Source organism: Phaethon aethereus (genome assembly GCF_964289735.1).
Source record: "Phaethon aethereus genome assembly, chromosome: 5".
Lineage (NCBI taxonomy): Eukaryota > Metazoa > Chordata > Aves > Phaethontiformes > Phaethontidae > Phaethon > Phaethon aethereus.
Genome location: NC_138579.1, coordinates 7,295,121 through 7,316,454, shown reverse-complemented (window position 1 = coordinate 7,316,454; position 21,334 = coordinate 7,295,121). Strand labels below are relative to the sequence as shown.

Here is a 21,334-nt window from a genome sequence, read left to right as displayed (position 1 = left end):
TATAACTGGATAAATCAGCCTCAGCTCATGCTTATAGTGAGGGGCAGAGCAGCTGTAATGTGCAGAGAACAGGACACAACACCACATTTGACTGATTCAAACACGGAGATGGCACTGGGGGCAAGGCTTGGCCTTAAATCAGCATATTTCTGCCTTAAGCTAATCCCCTCTGTGCCCAGTGTTTCCCACTGCAGCTGTGTTAGCCAGAAATATCCCAGCCCTGCTGATGACAATGGCAGCACAAAAGCACAGAGCAAACTGTCCTGCCTCCCTGATCCCTCCAGCAGTGAGTCTGTTCCACCCAAGGTCTTCACACCTGATGTGGAACAAAAATAGTACCTGACTGTTGCTGCTGAATCTGTTGCAGTCTATTATTCAGCAGACTGGTGCAGAGGGCATGGGTTGACCATGGTACAAGAAGGAGCTGCCTTGGTTCAGGCAGCAGGACCTACACAACAGTTCATGTGTTGACCATGACCATGTTGTTCCTCTGCCTTTGTGTACATGTTGCTCCTCATGCCCTTTGCTGCTTTAGACTGGAAAAGCTCCTTCCCTGCAGGAAGTCAGATAAAATGCCTGAGCCATGCAGGGCTTGTGACCAGCATCTTCTTGTTTGCTCCCAAACATCCTCTTCGGGGCTGTGTGCACATCTGAGAATAGCTCCTTGCCACAGCCTCCTCCACAGGAACAGAGTTACTTATTCATAGGCATTGGATTTGCTCTGATAGTCTCTCTGAATTTATTCTAAAAAGAGATTTGCCTTGTGCCTGGGAAATGCCCGACCCTTCCTCCAAAATGGAAGCAAGAAAAGCTCCTAGTGTGTTTTTGTACATGGCTAAAAATAGTGTCCCAGAAATGCATGATAAATAAACATGAATGAGGGAAGTGTAGATCAAATGTAGTAACCTTCAGGCTATACATACAGACAGGTATGTGTGTCTGTCCTAGCACTTCTAAAACTTCTCTCTTCTCTCCCATTTCATACATCAGCCTCTGCTTTCTTTTCTGCCTCTCTTGTCCTTTGTTCCCATAACTTAGTTTTAATTCTTATGCATCACTCTAATTCTCACTCTGCTCTGCCTATTTTACTCTTTCCATATCAGTGTCCTTTTGCCCCTCTGCTTTCTACCCTGTTCCTACACACCCCATCTTTTCCTTCTCTCCCAATACCTCTCCCTGTTCTTAGCACTGAGCTCTTTCCCCTGTTCTCCCTCTTTTTCTGCATCCTTTTAGCTTCCTTTCTCAGTTGTTTCCTTCTCATCATCACAACCCAAAATCTGTTGGGGATGCTCTGCCCATGTAGCCCTTGGGACAGGCAGGTGCCAAAGATCCCTGGTGCAGTTTAGTCACCTGGTACAGAGATGGCCAAAACCTATGTGTCTCTCTATGACTTGAGAGCTAGCTGAAAGATGCAGAGACTGGATAAATTTGGCTGGGGGATGAAGCATGTCGCATCAAGGTGACCACCTGGGGTTAGGATGGAAAAGCTATTTCTGTTCTCACCCTTGAAGACTAATCTGACCTTAGTCTGCAGTTTGGGTGAGACCCACCTGGAGATACCTTCAAGCAGGTCCAGGCAGGCAGTAGGGGCTCTTGATCCCCAGAGACAGGGGCTGACCTGGGTTGCCAGCACAGCCTTTGGCTTCAGAACAGGGATGGCAGCCAAGGGAGGTGTTTCATTGCATCATGGATGTGCAGACAAATATCTCACTGGCATGGATGTTTACACTTGTCATCTTGGTCAAAAGCTGGCATAAAATCCTTAAGTCTCTACCAGATTTATTTAAATGGATGAAAACACTTAAAAATGAAGAGTCTGCCCATATGTTGCAAGTGCCTTACAGAGACAGACCTGAATGTTTATCCACACGAAGGCCCTTTCACACTGCAAAACAGTGTTAAATGGCTTCAGGGTAAGTGGAAGTTGAGCCAGTAAGGGTATATAAGTAGCCTATTGGAAATTCTCTTTGTGCAGTCTCCCATCCTCGACATCCCTTATCTCTCCTGTTCCCAGTTTTTAAAGGAGGAAAACATTGGTTATTGTCTTTGGGCTATTTCAGATCAGGCTGCGAGCTGCGTGGACCTCAGAAGCCCTTTTTGTGTTGCAACCACATGGCTGATGGACATCTGCTGGCCTCATGGGCAGTAAGAGATGCAGCACCAGAGCCATGTGGCATTTGGATAAGAAGACATCAAATGCTGTTTTAAGCTTCCTGAAATTCATAATTTACTGTGGAAATCCATTGCCTAATAAATTAGTTGTATTGAACTGCTGAAACCCTGTTTTCTTCTTGGAGGAGGAGTTTAGTGGAAGAATGTAGTGACTTGTGTTTTAGAGCCATGTGCAGCCTGGTTTCTCCTCCATCCAGTCCTTTCTGTCCATGCTCAGCCCTGTACTGGTTTAAGTTCATGTTTGCTATGGAATGTGCACTGTTTTAACACTCAACATCAGAAAAAAGTTAATGGTTCATTTTAGTAAAAGGGGAATGTTCAGAAAGGTCTGCAAAATTTACAAACATCTGCAAAATTTAATCTCTGCGGGGTCATACTCTAAATTCCTGTGAACAATAGAGGGGAAAGCGGCTCAGATTTTCCTTGTTTGCTTGGGTTAACAAAAATACCTGTTGCTTGCATTTAAATTGGAGCATATTTTGGTCATTTGCTTCTGGAAAATGTGTAAGCAAGTTGCTGTGAAGAAGCAGCCTTAAACAGCAGCTGCTTTTGCACAAGCTGGGCCAGTTGGAAGTGGGGTGCACAGTGCTTTTTGCAGTCCACAGCTCAATGCTGCAAGCGATAGAGCTGGGGAAAGATAGGGCATAGTTAATCCACTGCCCAGAGCATGTCCTCTTGGGAGCTGTGGGGAAGGCGGCTCTTACCTCTGCTTCACAACTCCTTCCAATATATGGTATTTTGGGACAGTTATTTCTAATAATACTCAATAGGATGTTACTATAGCAACTATATGATGTGGTAGATAATTTCATGGGCTTAAATCCAAAATGCTGGGAGCTAAGATGGGTCTTGGTGTGATTTAGGACTGCCTGTGAACTTTGGTCGTGTGGGTGCTATGCTGAAGTGACTGGACTTGGGAAGAAGATGAAAGATGCTTCTCTGAAGGGAGCTGCAGCTGGGGTGGGTAGGGAAAATGAAGGCTACCCTGCAGAGTCCCCCTGCATGCACCGAGTTGCGCATGCTTCCATGAGGGACCGTGATGCACAACGTTTCCTTTTGATATTCAAAGTTTGCTGTAAACCAGATCTGACACTTAGCTTCAGGTCAAATTAAATTGATTTGACCTAGAATGATTTTTATTGGTTTGTTTTTGTTTCACTTAAAAATAAAAAAAATCTATTACAGCTCAGTTCCAAGCAGAATTACTTCCCTTTAATTTTCTCTCGTGCCAAACTGAAGAGTCCCCTACTTGCCCAGATTTCATCTGAAGTGCTAGTATACTAGAGGCAAAATTGGGCTGTTGACAGTGGTGCCAGAAAAAAGACATCTGAACCCCCCTTCCAGGGCAGAGCTGGAGTTCATTCTATGCTAAGGCCCATCTAGATCTGCTGGAATGGGGAGACAGTATATGGGCACTATTCCCTATTCTACTCCTCTACCCTTTTTCCATCAAGAAATACACTTTGACCTGTAGCCTAATTTTATTTTTTAACTTCAAGCTATTGCTCTTTTTCCTCCCATCCTCTAAGACTGTGACTAATTTCCTCCCTTCTCTTATACTGGTACCTTGAGACTGTGATCCTGCCCTCTCCCTCCCTGCCCCCTTCTGTACAATATAAATTTATTTCTGTTACTCCCTCCTCCATACTGGCCCCAGGTGTCCTGCCCTCCAGTACTTATGCCACCAGCATCTTGTGTAGCTTCTCTGTATCTTTCTGTGATTTTCCTAAATGGAGAAAACAAATTACAAAAATACCTGGCTCCTGGTTCATCTGTGCCAGAGGACAAACTACAGATAAATAGTGGGAGTATCTTCCCCCTGCCCTGCCCATCCCTATATGGGACCTTCTTTGTTTTACATTGCAGGGTTAGTCCATGAGCTCTTACTTCCTTTGCTGTTTGTTCACGGGCTGCCTCTTGCCTGGACACTTAGCCATGCTCATTCTGCAGCACTGCGTACACCCTTGCACTATGGGTTTCTGCCCAAGGGAAATATGCTACATCCCTGAGCATAGTGTCATCTTCCGATGCATTTACACTACCCTGGCTGAGGTTTTTAATGCAGTGAATGATTAGCCAGTATCTGATCTTGCATGTGAAGAACTCACTCCAGGACATCTTAGTGTCTTAATTCCCTTTGTCCATTTGACTGATTTCCTGCACCTGTGTTACAAGTTGATTACCAGAGAGGACTGAATGCCAAAAATGCAAAAGAAGGTGAAGCTTCCTACACTCACTACTTTTCTTCTGCTTCCTAACAGCAAGTTTGTATTCAAGAAGGCTATTAGAATTTTTATTTTTTGTTTTAAAGCGCAATCTAATGCTTAATCTTGGCTAGTAGTCATGCTCTTCCAAATGCCCTCTGGCTCATTCACTGTGGTAGACTATCAAAATGGGCTTTTCCCAGAGGACACATTGCTTCACTTGCCCTGAAGTTTTCTGGATCTCCCCTTCTATCTCTTTGAAAACGCATCAGAAAAAATGCTTGCCATATTTGCTTTTTTCTCTTTAGGCATGTTTATCATTGTGGCACAAACCTGTAGGTGAATCAGCAATATCTGCAGAGATGTCCTGTCCAGAACTTGATCTAGAAGCCGGTTTCTTCTCAGATGAAGCACTCTACCCGGTGTATCTGCTGGGATGGAAAGGTCCTTGTCTATGATCATAGGTGCAAATCTGACTGCCATGTAGCTGTTTTCCAAAAGTAGCTCATGCTAGACCCTGAAGCAGGAGAGCTGCTGCTGTGGAGGTCACATGTTTATCATGTCTCCCCAAACAGGACCACCTCTACTGATAGCATTCAAGAGTTACTTGTGTAACTACTCTTAAAAACCTCTGGTATTTAGGATCTGAAACCTCTCTGGGCTGAATAGGAAACTATTTCAGTGCTTTCTGCTTCTTCTAAGGTCAGGACGGCAGCAAAGTCAGAGATTTTCAGGTTTGGAGTCTTGGATGTTTCACTGGGGGAAGGGACATTCTTTGGAGGAAAACAGACAGCTCTGTTGAAAAGCTAAGTTTTCATTGCAGCTTTTAATAGAAATCTTCCAGCAGATGTGGGTGAGGCAATGGTGTGCAATAACTGCTCCACAAGAACTGCTTCAGCAAGGGGAGATCTCTGCTCCTGCCTTTCACTGCAGCTTCTGCAGTTACCTGGCAGCTGACCCTTCCTGTGTGGCAGACTCTGGGAAAGCTGCAGGAGGCATCATGACCAGAGTAATTATCCCCAGCTTTTCGCTTGTGAAGCCAACCACCAGGCAGTGCTGCTAAATGCAGGGAGAATTGCATGTTAGAGTGGTTGGTCCTGGTGCTGCTGTCAAGCTGCTGCCCCCCTCCTGCTTTAATAACACACAGTCATTCCAGCAAAGTGTTGGTTTGAATCAAGGTTGCTCCACCACAACCTCAAAAGCTTTCAGTAGTGCAGCCTGTGCTGTCTTTAAATCCACAGAAGACTGTGATTTAGCCACCAACTCTGACTGCAGGGAGCTGGGTCCCCTTGCAAACAGCAGAGGTGGGATTTTGCCTTGGCTTTCCTCCCTTCTTCCAGAAAAGTGGTGATCGGCAGCTGCCTGCCCGAGAGCAAAGCAATTGCCCCTATCTCTGCCCTTCTGGCTGCAGCAGGACAGAAGAGAGACAGAGCCAAAGATACCCACGTCCCAGGTTTCCTTATCCCAGGAAACAGTGGGTGAGTCTGCAGTGCTGCCCATAGGGCTGCCTGCATGGTGTGTATGTATAGAGGGGAGGGGAGCTGCTCTCCTCCGGGAGAGAGGGGCCTGTGGGTGACACCCAAGCTGTCTGTGACAGGTGCCCAAAGATCAGCCAGCCTGTTGACCCAGCCCCAGGTCACCACAGAGGTCCCACATGACCCTTGCAAGCCTTCAGGCTTTGCAAATGAAAAGAGATGGAGAGCTGCTGGAAGGAGCATGAGCTTCTCCTGGGCCTTCAGGGAGGGAGATGGTTGAACTAACCTGCGCTCCTTGAAATCTTAATTATGCTTCCATTCGGAGTACAGACTTCAAACTTGCTGGCTCGTGTCCTGGGTGGGCGAGTGTTTTTAGTGATACATATTGACAGTCAGGAGATGGAGGGGTTTGTAGTTGTATTGGTTCTTCACTGAAGTAGAGTGAAGGGTGGGATAATTCTCTAAAAATGTCCTTCGGGGAAGTAAGATGTCTGGGGAGGATTTTTTCTGTCTCTTCTTGGAGTAAATTCATCCTTTACAGGAGAAGAGACATAGTGGCAGGTAAATAAAGGAGAGTCCTTGAAGGCAAGGACATTTATAGCATTAGTTATAGCACATATGGCCTGATCCTCCTTAAGCAGAAGCTGTAGCCAGCAGGTTGATGCTGATTTATGACTGCGGTGTCTCTGCCCCACATTCTGCACTACTTTGAGAGGTTTAACTTTTAATATACTTTTGATAACTTTTTGATTGACTTTCAGATGCACCCCTGGTGCCCCTACCTTCTAGAAATAGAGAGAAATCACTTAATGTGCAAGGAAACCACATTAGCGGTTGGATCAGAGCCTGCTGCCTCACCTGAACCTCCCTGTTTATCTCTTCTTTTTAAAACTCTTTTCTGATGCTGCTCGTATTTCCTTGCTCCTCCTTGATGTTATATATTCTGGATCCTACTCAATGCTGTGCAGGGTCTTTTTCCTAATGTTTCTATTGCTGCAAATAAAGGTAGTCACCAGGAGCTAGCATATGCTGGTCCTCTGGTCTTTCTGGTGCAAGTCATGTTGCGATATGAAAATCTGGGCTGAAAAGAGAGTTAGATGGTGATTTTTGAGCTCTCTGCCTGCATCAGCCTCGCACCACTGTGTCCTCTCTGACCTAGATTTTCCTGCTGTCCTTTGGGCATTAGATTTGATCCTGATTTGTGGCCAGTAATGCCTTGTCTTCAGGCTCTATTTGTTGGCTCCAAGGGCCTCGTACTTCCTTCCCTGGTGACAGTTTTATGCAGGTGTAGCTCTAGTGCCTTTGGTGGAGTCGCTCCTAATTTACCCCAGCCCTCAGTGCCTGACAGCTGGTGTTCTCCCTGAATTACCATGCCTGACACATCGCTGTAGGTGTTATGCGTTGTCACAAAATTAATTTTGCTCTCGAGAGCCCTCAGTGATTTCAGCTGAACTTCATTGCAATTGTCACTCTGTCTCCCTGGAAGATTCATGCTGCTGGGGTTGCTTCAACCTTGGGGGATGGGGAGCCAAGCCCAAGTGCAGGGTGACTCTCTCTTCCTTTTTACTCATTTCTTAATAGCTTGATTTCCATGAGATGTTGCAGTCAGGTGGTATAGAGAAAACTCGGTAGTCCCTCCAGATGTGTATTGGACTTTTACTCAAAGACTTGTATTTCAGCAGAAGCCCTCCTTCAAGGCTGGCTTCTATCTTCCTGCTGCTGAGTCCTTCTCCCTGGGTATGGAAGAGCCTGAAGCTGTAGGGCAATGATTTCTGTCCCAGGTTTATTGCAGCATCAAAAGCAGCTGGAGTTGGCATTTTTCTCTTTTCCAGGCTAAGTTTGAATCTGCAGCTGTGTAGCTGTGGATTGGCTTACAGCCATCATGCGAAGCTGAATTTACAAGTAACTGGGACGTAGCAAAGGTGATGCTGGATGTGCAGGAGGTGCCTGTGGATGGAGGCTGGGCAGGGGAAGAGGGTGTTTCTGCAGGGGCTACTGAAAGACAACCTGGTCTGAGTTTGGAGAGTGACTGACTGCTTTGTAACAGTCTGGGGGTAAAAAGAGTGAATAGCTGAAGTTTCTAAATCATGTTTCAAATGGGGTTTGGGTATTTTAGAACTTAAAGATGAATGGGACTTAGCCAAACACATACAGACTTTGTGAGATACTTTGGCATCTAGTGCCCTAAAGGGAGTTGGGCCCCATTTCAAGTCATTGAAAAGCATGATTGAGGTGCTAATTCTCTTAGTGCTTGGAGTATTTTTGTTGTGGGACTCAGTGGTGATTGATCATTCCAGGGAAAATGTGACTACAGTGAAATAAGAATGAATTATTCCTGTAAGTGGGGTTTAATTATCCCTAGCAGAGTGTATTTGATGGCATTTTAGGCAGTACCTTAGTGTTGCTGAACCCTGCTGATCAATCATGATACTCCTATCACAGGAATGAAAGCCTGCTTTTTTCCTGGACCAGATTTTTTGTTAAAACTTATAAATTATATTTGTATCCTTTTCTGATAATTATGAAGATCTGCTGTAGTTGCACTTCTAGCAGGAGCATTTGTAACTTTACTCATGTTTTAAACAGTTCTTGTGCTCTTCTCAGGGCTCTTTTTTCAGTGTTCCTGATTTTTCATGCTTTCTAGAGTACTGGCAAGGGCTGTCACGGACCTTATACCAGGGTTTTACTGCCAGGTCAAATTGGAACTCTCAGACCATTTATTGAAGCAGAAAGCCTGGCGGGCATGTGGGGGTGGGAACTGCTTAATCATTTACTATGGGTTCACTTTGCACACTGACGGGTTGGCTTTCGGGAACCTGCTGAGCATCCCCTGTCAGATGCTGTGAGCTCTGTAAATGTCCATGGGAGCTGAGGATATTCAGCATCACCTGTTTGACTGCTCCTCTGTTTGACTTGGCTTGGTCTGGGGTGCACCAGGACACCCACAGTGCCTCTTCAGCAGCAGCAAAAAGGCGGATCCTGGTACCTTTTCCAAGCAGTGTTGGCAGGGGGATGATAGCAGTTGTGGTGCAGAGCCCATGACAAAAAAAAAAAAAAAAGAAAAAAGAAAAGAAAAAGATGCCGTTAATAGCCTGCCGGGATGATGGTGCCAGCAGTGCAGTGCATCCTGCCTTCCCCAGAGTGGATCTGTCTTAATCGTATTAAAAGCTCATCAGTGTTTCCTACACATCCCTCCCGCAGATGGGGCTGTAGCACTCAGCAGCTGAGCCAGGGCCTGATCAGTGTCTGCCCAGTCTCTGGAAGAAACCAAGAGTCAGCTGGGGCAACAGAAGAAACACCCAGGCAGGGTCTTGGAAAGCCACACGGAAAGACCATGCTTCAGAGTAACATGCTGGTGACCTGACACCAGCTGATGGGGGGAATGTCTCAACTAGGCAGCCCCCAAACTGAAGTTCCCAAAAGTGTTAGGGCTTCCAGGGTTTGGATTCTGAAAGCAACTTGTCCCCCGCTCCAGCCTCTGTGATTACTAGGAGGTGGTGAGTTGCTAAAGGTTGCCTATCCTCAGCAGCCAAGGTTTTGGGGGCTGGGATCCTATACACACTCCTCCCCCCCAGTATTTAGCACATGGTGACAGAAACAGGGGAGCCCTGGAGCTGGAAGCTGCAATGCCTGCTGCCACTAGGCAGCTAAAGTGCTGGGGCTGGAGGCTGTAGTAACTCTCATTCTCTGCAAATTGACCTGGAGGAGAGGTTTTACATGCATCAAACCATATCATTAATTTGTTTGAGTTTAGGACTTGCTTTTCATCTCAGGGTGGATGAATCAGAAGTCACTCCAATCAAGTCAATGGACTAACCAGAGTGTAAAGAGAATTAAGTCTGCTTTTTTCACCTTGTTCTTTTGTCCTCTTACCTGTGCAGGACACAGCACCTGCCTCTCTGCATGGCAGTGTTTCCTCTGGCTGCTGTGGGATCTCAAGGGGAAGGATGAATAACTTGCACAGCTGATGCATTGACTCACTCCTGTCCCCAGGAGCGAAGGCGCAGAGCTGTCAGCTGCTCTTGAGACAGCGGGAAGCCGCCTTCTTGCTGCTCTGAGTTTCCCCAACATGTTCAGGAGCCACAGAGAGAACCAGGAGGAAATAATAATAGAATAGGAATGTGTATCCTTCTGATACATCCAGTTTTCTTATAGCATCTAGTGTGCAAATGAATCCCAAAATGACTTTCAGAATACGACCGTTCATGTTTGTGAATGCTGTGACTTGCAGAGTTATATCCTTCCCGCAGTCAGGATCAAGAGACTTCTGGAGGAAAAGAAGTTGCTGACCTCTAAAGTGGGTTTGCAAATCCTGAGCTAAAACAGAGAGCACCACCTCCTGGCAGCTGGGAATAGCTGGCACTGCTGCCGGGATGCACGCCTGGTGCAGTCCTCTTGCAAGCAGCTTGCTGCTCTCCACACCTAACCTATAGCATCTGGAGGTGAGGATAGCCCTGGGCTGACAGCTGGCTATGGCTATTGAGAAAGGCTAATCCAGGGGATGAGAGCTGATTTAGTGGTGTCCACAGCATGGTGATGCCTGCACTTGGCATGAGGGGTCTCAGATGTTTGAATTTCAAGCTCTCCTTGAGTTGACATGCAGGTGCTCAAGTACTTTGAGGTTTGCCTGGATATTGAAGTGTCGTGGGTTATAAAGTTCATTGCAAAGGGTCTTGTAAAATTGAGAGCTTGGGTCCTAAGTGATACACTCAAATATCCCTGGGGGTAGCCAGCCTACTTTGAAGCATTGTGTGATTTGGCATTGGGGCTGAGAGATGCCTCTGTCACTTGTGCAAGCTGCCCTCGCCACTGCTGGGAGTGGTACTGGCAAAGAACTTCTGAAAATCTCTGGAGCTTTCCTGAGGTTTGAGGTTAGACTTGAAATTAAGCAGAGAGGAAGAAACAGCTCAGTCTGGATCCAAGAAGATGGTGTGCTTTGAATTTGGAGATAGACTTGGGACTGCTGGTCCACCTGGGTACTGTAAGGAGATGTGGAAAAGTAATAAAACATTGAACATCTGTATAAAAAGACTACAGATGAGAACATTGTAACAAGCAATATAATATGAGTTTTTAAAAGGGAGGTAACAGAGTTGGGAGGCTATAAAGAAACAGTAAGACATCACATATTAGGGTCAAAGGAATAGGAGAAGGCTGTCCCTTTTTTTATCCTTTTTAAGGATAAGTTTGGAATAAAAAGAAGCCAAGGTCAAGCACAGGCTTGTTTCCTAGTGGCTGATGCCAAAATTGTAAGTTTGGTACAGAAAAGGCAGGACTGTTTAATAGCTACTTTTGTTGTGTAGTTGGAACAAAGCAGGAAGATGTGTCTATCTGATGGTCATGGATGAATGGTAAAAATGAAGGAGAGGCTAGAATGTAAGTTGCTGAGGTTGGGCTGGGAAACACGTTTGTGCTGGTCATCAGAGAGGAGCCCAAGCCATGGTTTCGCCCTCCAGAAACAGATGTTTAGGTGGTGGTAAGGTCTGGGCAATGGGACTCTCCTGCATCACTGTCAAGTGCCATGGGAGCCCATGATGGCTCCTTGGATTTAGACAGTCAGCCTTGCAATGAAAATCAGCCTTTCTAGGGGAGAGGGTAATTATAAAATAAAAAGTTTGGCAAAGGGCTCAACCACCTCTTTGAGCCTTTAAGACAATATAGGCTATCTTTTTAAGAGCTAGGCTTTAGTGAGTGCTGAAGGGAAGTCACTGCATATCCCTGAGCTCTGTGGTGCCTTTGGGGGTCTTGGATCAGAGCAAAATTGCTCTGCTGGAAAACGCACATCATTTAGTTTTGGCCTCTTTGTTGTCTGAAATCTCTGGATGACACCTAAAGGGTACTGGCACCTGGAGGTGACATGTGGCCTGACAGACCTTCTAGCATCATTTGGTGCCAGTCAAACAAGAGTGCTCCTCTTGTTTATGCGACTTTGCTTGATATCATCTCTAGTCCGTAAATTACTGAAGGTCAGGGACTGTTCAAGCAGGACAAGGTGGACCCTGTCACCAGGAGGCTGAGATCTGCGTGGGCGTGGGAGAGAGCTGGGGAGACTCTGTTCCTGGGAGCTAGCAGCGCTGGAGTAGCTGGTAACAACTTCTGAGGCTCAATATTCAAAGCAAAATTCAGAGCCAAATATTTAAAAGACTTACAGGAATTTGCTGGAAGCAGCTTGCTCACACTATTCTGCTTTTATCTGAAAAGGTTGCTGAAACCTTGATTCCTCCAGTTGCAACCAAAGATCTTTCTTCTTCTCAGTGCAGCTCCAGGCTGTAAAAATAGCATAATCTAATTAAAGATTAGTTCCCCCTCTCCTCTTCTGAAAAACTAGTAATTCTGACCGAATCACTGACACGCAATAAATACTGAACCTCGCATTGTGGGGTTGCCAGCTGTTCTGTGGAACTGAAATTTCATGTCCTTCTGTGTCAGTCTGTCTGTGCCGTTGAAGGTCACCAGAGCTATATGTGAAGATTAAGAAAGGCGGATTACTGTGGAAACTGGTTATGTTATTGAGAACTGAACACAATATTCTGAAGTGATCACTTTGAAAAAGACTGAGCATACTCTAGTTGGGGGGAAAAATCCGTTTTATTTAAATTGGCTCTTTTTCTTGTCTATTATCCTCAGTTAACTTTTTGTTTCCTCTTCCAGTGTGCTGCAGCAGTTCAGCTTGCATTGATCCAAATTGGGCTTCAGCTGCCTTTCTTAAATTAAGAGTTACTCTGCGTGGAACCAATGATTTCTAAATTATTTCCTGTGTCAATTGCCTTATAGGTCTAAATCCAACGCTGTAGGAGAGGATTTATGGAGCATTCATTTACTTATTCTGAGGAAACAGAACAGTAATTTTCAAATTTTTTTTTTCTTTACAGTTGATGAAAACACATGAAACTTGCTGAGCATCTCAACTGTGCTTGAAATGATTGAATCAGACCCATTCCTTCTTAGCTGGTCACAGGAAGTTAAATTATTTCCTGAGGGCTCGTATTACAAGAAAGCATGACTGCTGCTCTCAGGCGCTGAATAGCTTTGCTTTACCTGAATTGGCAGGCAAGTTTTTGGGCACATTTGAGGGAAATCCAGATTAAAAAACACAACCCTTTGTAACAAGGGTAAATTCAGACCTGATACTGCCATCCATTACCAGTGCTATTCAAGGCTTCTCCTTCCCACGGATATTGAACTAAATAATCTTAAAGTCAGAGAGGGCATTGCTTAATCACCAGGCTCTGAATACACCATTCTTCAGCAAAAACCTGCTCAGCTATTATAGCTTTCTATGTCTTTAATAGCCAGCCTAATAGCCAATAGATTCACACTTCCCAAAGAAGAGGCAGTTTTACTGATGTCTTTAAATCATTCTCTGTGGAAATAGAGAGTTGCATTAAATCCTAGTAATTAGGCAGTTTCAGCTGTCTTCAGTGCTTTTGACTCTGCCATTGGCTTGAGAGTTGGGGTCCCTCTGTCCTGCTAATGTGAACCCTCTCTCTACTTACACATGTGCATGGACATGCTCACACACCCCTTAACTCTTTTTCACCCTGAACCCAAGAAAGAAACACATTTTCTGGTTTCACCATTATTTCCAAAACCACCACAGGAAAAAAAAAAGTTTGTGATCAACAGTGAGTCCATTTTACATCAGTTCTTGTGTTAAGATCTGCTACAGCATTGGTTTTGTACTATTTGAAAACGTGAAGTGGTGTGTCTTTCAGTGACTTTCAGGGTTATTTTTTCTTTCGGCTGACAAATAACGTAAAGAATAGGATGATATTTTCCCAGGCTCTCTTTATCACAGTGGCTGTCCTGCGAGCTCTCCTGGCTTGCTATAAAGCACCTGACACAAACGCATTAGAAACCCTTTCACTGCTCTATTGATCAGCATTACTAAGTGCTGCAAATGCATGTGCATCTGGCTCGTGTATACTGTGGACAAAGAAATGAAGGCTGCAAACAGCATTTAGGTTTAAAGGTGACTTCATTCTCCTTTGACTATGTTTGTGCTCCCTCTTTACTAGCAATCTTGGGATGTTTGTAGAAATGGATTTTTGTTCGCTGGTGGTGGTGTGGTGGTACATTTTTCATGAGCACACAGACCAGAAAGTATTGCACAGCCATCTTGAGCTGATCAAAAGCCACTCAGAATCAATGGGATTTTTCCAGTGAATTTGGTGGACTTTGGATCAGGCCCAGTAGGCACCGAGGAATCGTCTAATGAAAGAACAGCCCTGAAACCCCATGATTTAGACAGCCACTCACCCAGCACAAATAGTAAATTACAAACAGCAGATACTGGCAGCAACAGGCACAAATAATCTGTAGTCAGCAATTCACAGCCTGAAATATGTTGGCATAAACAATATATCAGATAATTCCAGCTAACCAACACATTTGTGAAAATCCAACTCTGTTTACGATAATTTTCAAAAAGGCAAGTTCAGCAAGAAAAATATTTGCAAGAAAAGGAACCTATCCCTTTTGGCTTACTGATCATTTAGAAATGTTTTTTGGGTATGAGCTGAACTTGTGAGGCACTGGACAACCTCAGGTAGGACCTGGTGTGGGTGCTGGGCAGCCCAGCTTAGCCTTTATTCTGCTTTGGTTTCACTGTGGTTTTCTGCTTAGGCTCCATTCTCACGTACGTTTGCCGATAAGGCTGAGCCATTCGGAGCAGGGAGGATGACAGCTGCCTGCAGTGAGTTGCAAAAGGATCTTGCAGTCCCAAGTGAGCTGGCAGGAAAATAAAAGGTGAAATTTAGAGTAGGTAAATGTAAAGTTACATAGATAGAGAGGGGAAAAAAGTCCCAAATTCACATGCACAGGAAAAGCCTCCATAGTGACCCTAACCACTCTGAAACAAGATCTTGGCTTGATCATGAATACTTGTATGAAGAGTGCAATGCAGTCCTCTGTAATGGTGAGAAGAGCAAACTGAAGGCTGGGAAGGAATCACTGGGAATGATGATGATAATTTTTCACCTGCTAGCTACAGTACCCCTTGGTCTGTGCTCTCGTATGGCAAAGGCAGCTGCCACGAATCCCTAGCCATGGGCTCTTGCAGCGTGGGGATGGAGCTATTGTCAGCATTGTGTGCGCAGTAGCAGATTAGCGGTGAGGGCTGGTGGGGACCAGCAGCACGCAAAGTCAATGAGGGTGGACACACAGGAGCGGGTAGTGTAGGTAGGCTGAAAAGCAAAGTGGGGTACTTCTGGGTTGCTTTTTCCCTATGCTACCAGAACTCCCCTTGTAAAAAGAAGAGCATGTTGTTCACACTCTAGAAGTGGCCCAGGGAAGAGAAGTTGCTTGCAAGTCATCATGTCACTGAGCATTGCAAAAATACAGTGAGGGAAATGGTTATTTTGCCTTTGTGCAGGGCTTGGGTTGTGCATGTCAAATGCAGCAAAGTTGCGCAGTAAAATAAAGCCTGCAGCTACACACTGAACAGTGTTAAGGGCAAAAAAAATTGGTTCAGGGCTCACTAAATGAGCTGCATGTGCCTAATGCATGGAGGGCTGCAGGAAAAAAATATTTGTGATGGTATCTATGTATGAGCAAGGAGAATGAGAATAACTAAATGGAAGTAGCTCAGGAGCTTTCATGCTGACATTTCCCAGCTTCTGCCTTTGCAGCTGCAGCAACGTTCCTTTAATATTACTGGTAAGTTTGCATTGTGCATGGTAGCCCAGGACACGGCAGATGTGGAGCAGGTCAGGAGCAATACATCCCTTGCAGAGTGACGAGCAGAGGTTGGAGAAAGCCTGCCAGCCTCTGCCGTGCAGCGTGCATCAGCGCACAAGCAGTTAACAGGCGACCGCCCTCCTACAAGCACCAGCTCCTACAGGCATTAGCTTCGTTCCTCTATATCCCTGTTCCCTCAGCCCCTATAACAATTTGTCTCCCGACCTCCTGCCTCCCTCATGAGGGATCTTGCCATTCCCATTGTCGAGCCGTGCTTTGTGTTAATGCTGCAAATAGAGACTAGCCATTGTTTGTAATTTAATTAGCGTCATCCCCAGGAACCTAAAGCATGACAGAGGGAATTGGAGGCGGTGGTGAAAATGATGTATGGGCATGGGTAGAGGTTTAACCATTTTCATGCCAGCGTGCTTTGTAGATGACGCACACAGGATACGGCTTTCTGGGCATGTGGAAATCACCAAATGTGGATGTTTAGTCTCTGCCATGGTGTTTCACAAATTTAGGGTGGCTACTCTTAAAAGAGAAAATGAAATCTAAAGCTGCCTACCATCTCAATTTCTGTCCAGCAGAATTTTTTTCTTAATGAAAAGCCTCCTTAGAGTGAAACTCCTCCATTTCTCTGTATTAAAAAAAAAAAAAAAAAATCTTTTTGCTCAGGATTGTTTTTGTATTGGACATGAGATTTTTCTAAAGGATATTGCATGGTGAGCCCCTATGTCAGATTGTGAGGGAGGTTGTGGGATTGCCATCACTGGAAGTTTCTATGCACAGGCTGAGCAAACACTGGCTGGGAATTCTTAACAGCTATCAGGATTGTTATAGCTATTTTAAGATACAACAGCAGCTGGAAGCCTCGTCTGACAGATGTGCCACTGTTGCCCAAAGGTATAGTAAGAGACAGTCCCAAAGAGCTTGCAAGCAAAGCCAAGCCTGGTGCACAAACCGAATCTAAAATCAGCGGCGAGCGAGTATGGCTTTGCAGAAAGATTGATGCGTGCAGGTACTTGCCTCTTCACTGTGCATTGTTTTTGTGTCTTTGCTTTAGGTGTCACAGCCTCATCACACCTCTTTGACTATGGCTCCACTGCCAACGGGGGTGACAGCTCCTTCTACACCTCTCTGATCTCGGATGTCCACTACACTACCCCACGGGACTCCACCTATTTCACTGGCATTTATCAGCAGGAAAACAGCCCCATTCCCTGTTCAGGCAGCACAGAGGGGTTTAACACACTTGGGCATCCTGTGCAAGATATGACTGCGTTTGAGTCCCGTGGCTTGTTTAGCTCAGATTCGGGAATAGAGATGACTCCTGCAGAGTCTATTGAAGTCGATAAAACCTTAGCAGATCCCATGAAAGTAGAAGCTTATAAATACATGGACATAAGTAGACCAGAAGAAATAAAATACCAAGAAGAGCATGACCTTGACTCAGAAGATGAGAGCCCAGGACTTATCGATAAGTCCCGGGGAATACCAGCCAGGTCCAGCCACACTGCTGAACCTCAGCAAACAGCTTTGGGGAGCATGAAGGCAGCCAAAGAGCAAGACCTGCTTGAAGACACAAGGTCTGGAGATCAGCACAGTGCCTCTGTGGTTACAGCCCCTATCAAGATCACGCTCACCGAGATAGAAAGTACCGGGGAAGCTGCCAGCAAAGAGTTGAGCTCAACTCAGCCAGTGACTGGTCTGAAGCCGAGCCATGAGGTGGTACCAACAGTGACAGTGTCGGAGCCAGAAGATGACAGCCCAGGGTCTGTCACGCCACCATCCTCTGGCACAGGTAATGGTGGTGCATGGCACCATTTATTTTGGTATTCAGGGTGTGGTTGCAATTGTAGCCCTACACGTTGAAGAATTACTGTGGGTTTGTGGGGCAGGTTTAAGGGGGTGCGAGCAGACATTAACATCTCTCCAAGGCTGGAAATGTTTCTGCTCTGCTTGGGCACCACTTTGTGCTGCCGAACTGAGTGGAATGTGAACCGTGCTGCCCATCACTAACACACTGCTCAGGATGGGCTGCCCTTGCTGTATGAAAAGAGGGAAAGATAGGGCTGGGGATTCACAGAAATACGTTGCTGAGAGTCGCTCAGGAGCAGGGCTGGGGTGAGAACCAGGCTTACTGATCCCGGTCGTCACAGGGACCCTTCCTTGAGGGGAAGCTGTGAGCTGACGGGTGTCATTGAGAGTATTATCAGCCAGGCGATGGTTTGGGCTGGATCCTGGTGATTTTGGGTCTCTTGGTCACCCTGGCTGGCCACACTCGCCAGAGAAAATGAGGTGTGTGGGATCAGGGCACCGCAAATGTCTGGGTTCATTTTTTTAAATTTTAATGGCTGTTTTAAGACCTCTTTTCTCTTGCAGACAATAAGGTTAAATTGTTAAAAATAAATGCTGTTTTCAAGTGAAAGTGCTGCTTTTAGAAAGTGCTGAGGAGGAAAATGATATCACCTCATTTAAAAAGGGGACCAGAGGGACAAAGGGCTCTTTTAAAGGCTCCTGATTTCTATTGGGGGGGCACCAAAATCCCAGTTTTGTTATTGTCTGATTACTGCAGTAGTACATAACATCTATTCCTCATTTTCCCTATTACACGCTGCTCAAATATGAAAGTAGCATAGTGTTTTAAAAAGGAATAATGTGACAGGAAACAGAATTTTCAGACTTGAAAAGTTTATCCTGCCTGCATCAGCCGGAAACTTTAGATAATGAATAGACTTTAGAGTCCCATTTTTTTTTTTCTTTTATTTGACTGGGTGACATCACATGCTACTTCTGAGACATGCTGTTTTTTAACAATTTACACTTTTTGCACCACAAGGTAATTGGGGACTTCAGGCATTAATAACTTTATTCAGTCCTTGGCGGTTGTTCAAGGCTGCCTTCATGATACTTGATAACGGTATCCCATCAAACAGCTGAATAGTGCATGGCTGAGCTTCACGGCTGCTGCCTTACTGGGAGGCACTGGTGTGGCCAGTGTAATTGCCGACACGGGAATGTTTCTCTCCATGGGCAAAGCAGATCCACAGCACTGCCTGAACAGTCCTGGGAGGTCCTACCACCTTGCACCAGGGTGCTGGAAAGCCAGAAGCATTGCCTATCTATCATGTTAAGGAAAGAAGCTGGCATCTTCCTGTAGGGGCCAGCTCCCGTAGGGTGTTTTCTTTGGATTTCTCCCCTTTCCCCCAGCTGGGGACACACTGCACCCAAGCTCTGTGGTCATAAGCAAGGAAGAAATGTAAAACCTGCCCTCACTATTTCTACCCAGTGACCCAGAAAAGTTGTTGCTCCTAGATACACCCCAAGCATCCTGGCGAAACTCCCAGTTCCCCCCTGCTTGGATCAGGACTTTTGAAAATGGTTTGCTTTTAATTACTGGCCATCATCTTTCTGGGGAAGGAAGACTTGGTCTGTTCATACGCTGTGCTGGTGCTGAAAGGCAGTGGATATTTATACGCTTCCCCTTGCCAGCGATAAATATGACACCCTGCTGCTGGCCACAAAGGACTTTTTTGTTCGCAAGGTAAATGCTGTGGCTGAGAGTTACAAACTGCCAGCACAGGCATGAGCGGGGTGAAGCCGAGGGACAGCGCGTTGCTGCGCTACGAGGGCTGGCAGTCACATGCCTGTTTGGACATGTGCCGGATTAAGTCATTGCTCGGGGAGATAATGCTTACATGCGGTAATGCAGGAGGGCGGCGCAGCTCACGTGGGCTTCCTGCAGCCAGAGGAAAAGGGTGCACAGGTTCCTGCTCAGCATGGCCGATTCAACAGAAACCGCCCGGCATCTGGGCAGGAGTGTGTTGTAACAGTTCCAAACACCTTAATCCCATCTACAGCCATACTCTGGGTTGCAGAAGGACTTTTTCATGTGAGAGGGATGTGTTGCAAGAGAGCTGTTTTGTTGGAGGAGCTAGAGACATGCCAACAATATGTGCTCAAAACTGCTAATGACGTGTATTGGCAGATGCACAAACCAAAACTGCTTGGAGGGGCATGGGGAGATTGTTCTTCTTGCCCATCTCCCAGCAGGACATCATGGCTTTCGTGCTATCATTAAAACCGCCCCTTTTACCTGATTCATCTTGGGGAAGGCATATGATCAGGAAGAAATCAGCTATGCTATTACCATGAGAAATTAAGTCAGGAAACAGCCCAAAATAGTGGCTTTTTTTTTCCCAGGTCACATCTGATACAATCTCTTTCCCGCCCTCTGTTGTAGAGGAACTTCCAGAGGTGGCCAATGCAGCCAGGTGGCCCTGGGGGAGCCGATGCCGCTGGCTACACCTGAAGCAGGGCTGGGCTGAAGGCTAATACCCACTGGGAGTGGGCACAGGTCAGCTCCGGGCTCCCCACACCTGAAACCGAGGGGCTGGAAACCTTGCCCTGCTCCACTGCAGTCCCCAGACGTGTGGACACAGTGTCCTGCCATGGGCCTCTTTACCAGCATCAGCAGGAGGAAACTTGGGGGTCTCTTTTCCTGATGGCTTTCTTGAACCCTCACTGCCTGCAATGCCACTTAATGACCCCTGTCACGTTAATAATGATGTAAAATCAGTGAATGAGCGCTTGAGAGTCCAAAGGACAAATTTTCATGTGTGCTTGATGGCTGTTCCAACGTGACTGGGGAATTCAGCCTTTTTTTCCCCCAAAAGAGAGGGTCTTGCATGTGGATGGCAGCAGTCTCTGGGGTCAGTGAAGTGGACCCATCGATCAGGAGGTGGCAGTGGCCAGATGCCGGCAGGGTGCAGACTGCTGCTGTGGTCCCCCTTGGCACAGACAGGCTCAGGTGGCCCCGCTGGCCTTGCTGCCGATGCAGCAGGTGTGGTCTGGGTTTGAGGCTGTCTGATGCTCTGTGAATGACCAAATGCCTGTTCCCCATGCGGTAACTCAAGACAGCTGCTGATGCGTGTCATGCTGCCTCTGTTGCCTCTTATTGTGAACACTTTACATGCAAATTTACTTTCTTTGATATTTCATTACAAAATCCCACATGGTAAAGTGATATACAGGGAGGCAGAACAGGTGGGAAGTCTGGTGCTGGGGTCCCTTCTAGTACAGGATGTGGGGGTCCTTGCTAACCCTGGGTGACGAGCCAGCCTTTTCAACTGCTCATTTCTCATGCAGAGAAATTTTTTTGTGTCAAATTTTGGTGACAAGTTGGTCAGTCGTTATTTTGGTTAATGTAGTTGTTAATGATATTATGAATTACAGTAGAAAAATAAGTCTAATTCTTGGACCCAACTGAGATAAAAGCAAACAGAGAATTCACCACCCACCCCCCTGAAATAAAAAAAAAAGTCTGAGACAAGTTTCTGACCTGGAACTTTCCACCCCTGAACTAGTTAAAGTTTGACAAAACTGCTAGTAACTACACATGGGTTATTGCGATCAGCCGTGTCAGGAACCCACCAGCCCTTTGTGCGTGTTTGTCCCCAGAACAGACCTGATCCGTTGGTGACAGTCAGACGCTGTCACATGTGGCCTGAGCCCACGTTCCTCATGACTGGTAATTTTGCTGGTGCAAACCACATATTGCTGAGCCACTGGCCAAGGACTGACCAGCACTGCCTTGTGCCTCAGCTTTTTCCACAGTAAATGATGCTAATGATACTTCTTCTATAACAAGCATATGCATGGGAAATGGTCTGTAAGGAGAAGCTGTTATTACTGTTAGTCATCCCAGACAGGGAGAATATCTGCCTGTGTTACCATCCCTGCTAGAGGGATCCATGCTGGCAAGAAATCTATTGTGTTTATTGCCTAAGCAGAGAGAAAAAT

At 46.0% G+C, this 21,334-nt stretch overlaps 1 protein-coding gene across 1 annotated transcript in view; it reads left to right on the top strand.

Annotated features, from left to right (window-relative positions):
- The window catches only part of RTN1 (reticulon 1), a gene marked incomplete at its 5' end in the record, with an annotated part of 124,701 nt that overhangs the window by 50,096 nt on the left and 53,271 nt on the right, over nucleotides 1–21,334 (top strand). Inside the window, one exon of the mRNA XM_082000363.1 lies at nucleotides 16,596–17,333. Within this exon, the coding sequence (XP_081856489.1) occupies nucleotides 16,596–17,333 (738 nt within the window). The remainder of the gene's footprint in view (nucleotides 1–16,595; nucleotides 17,334–21,334) is intronic.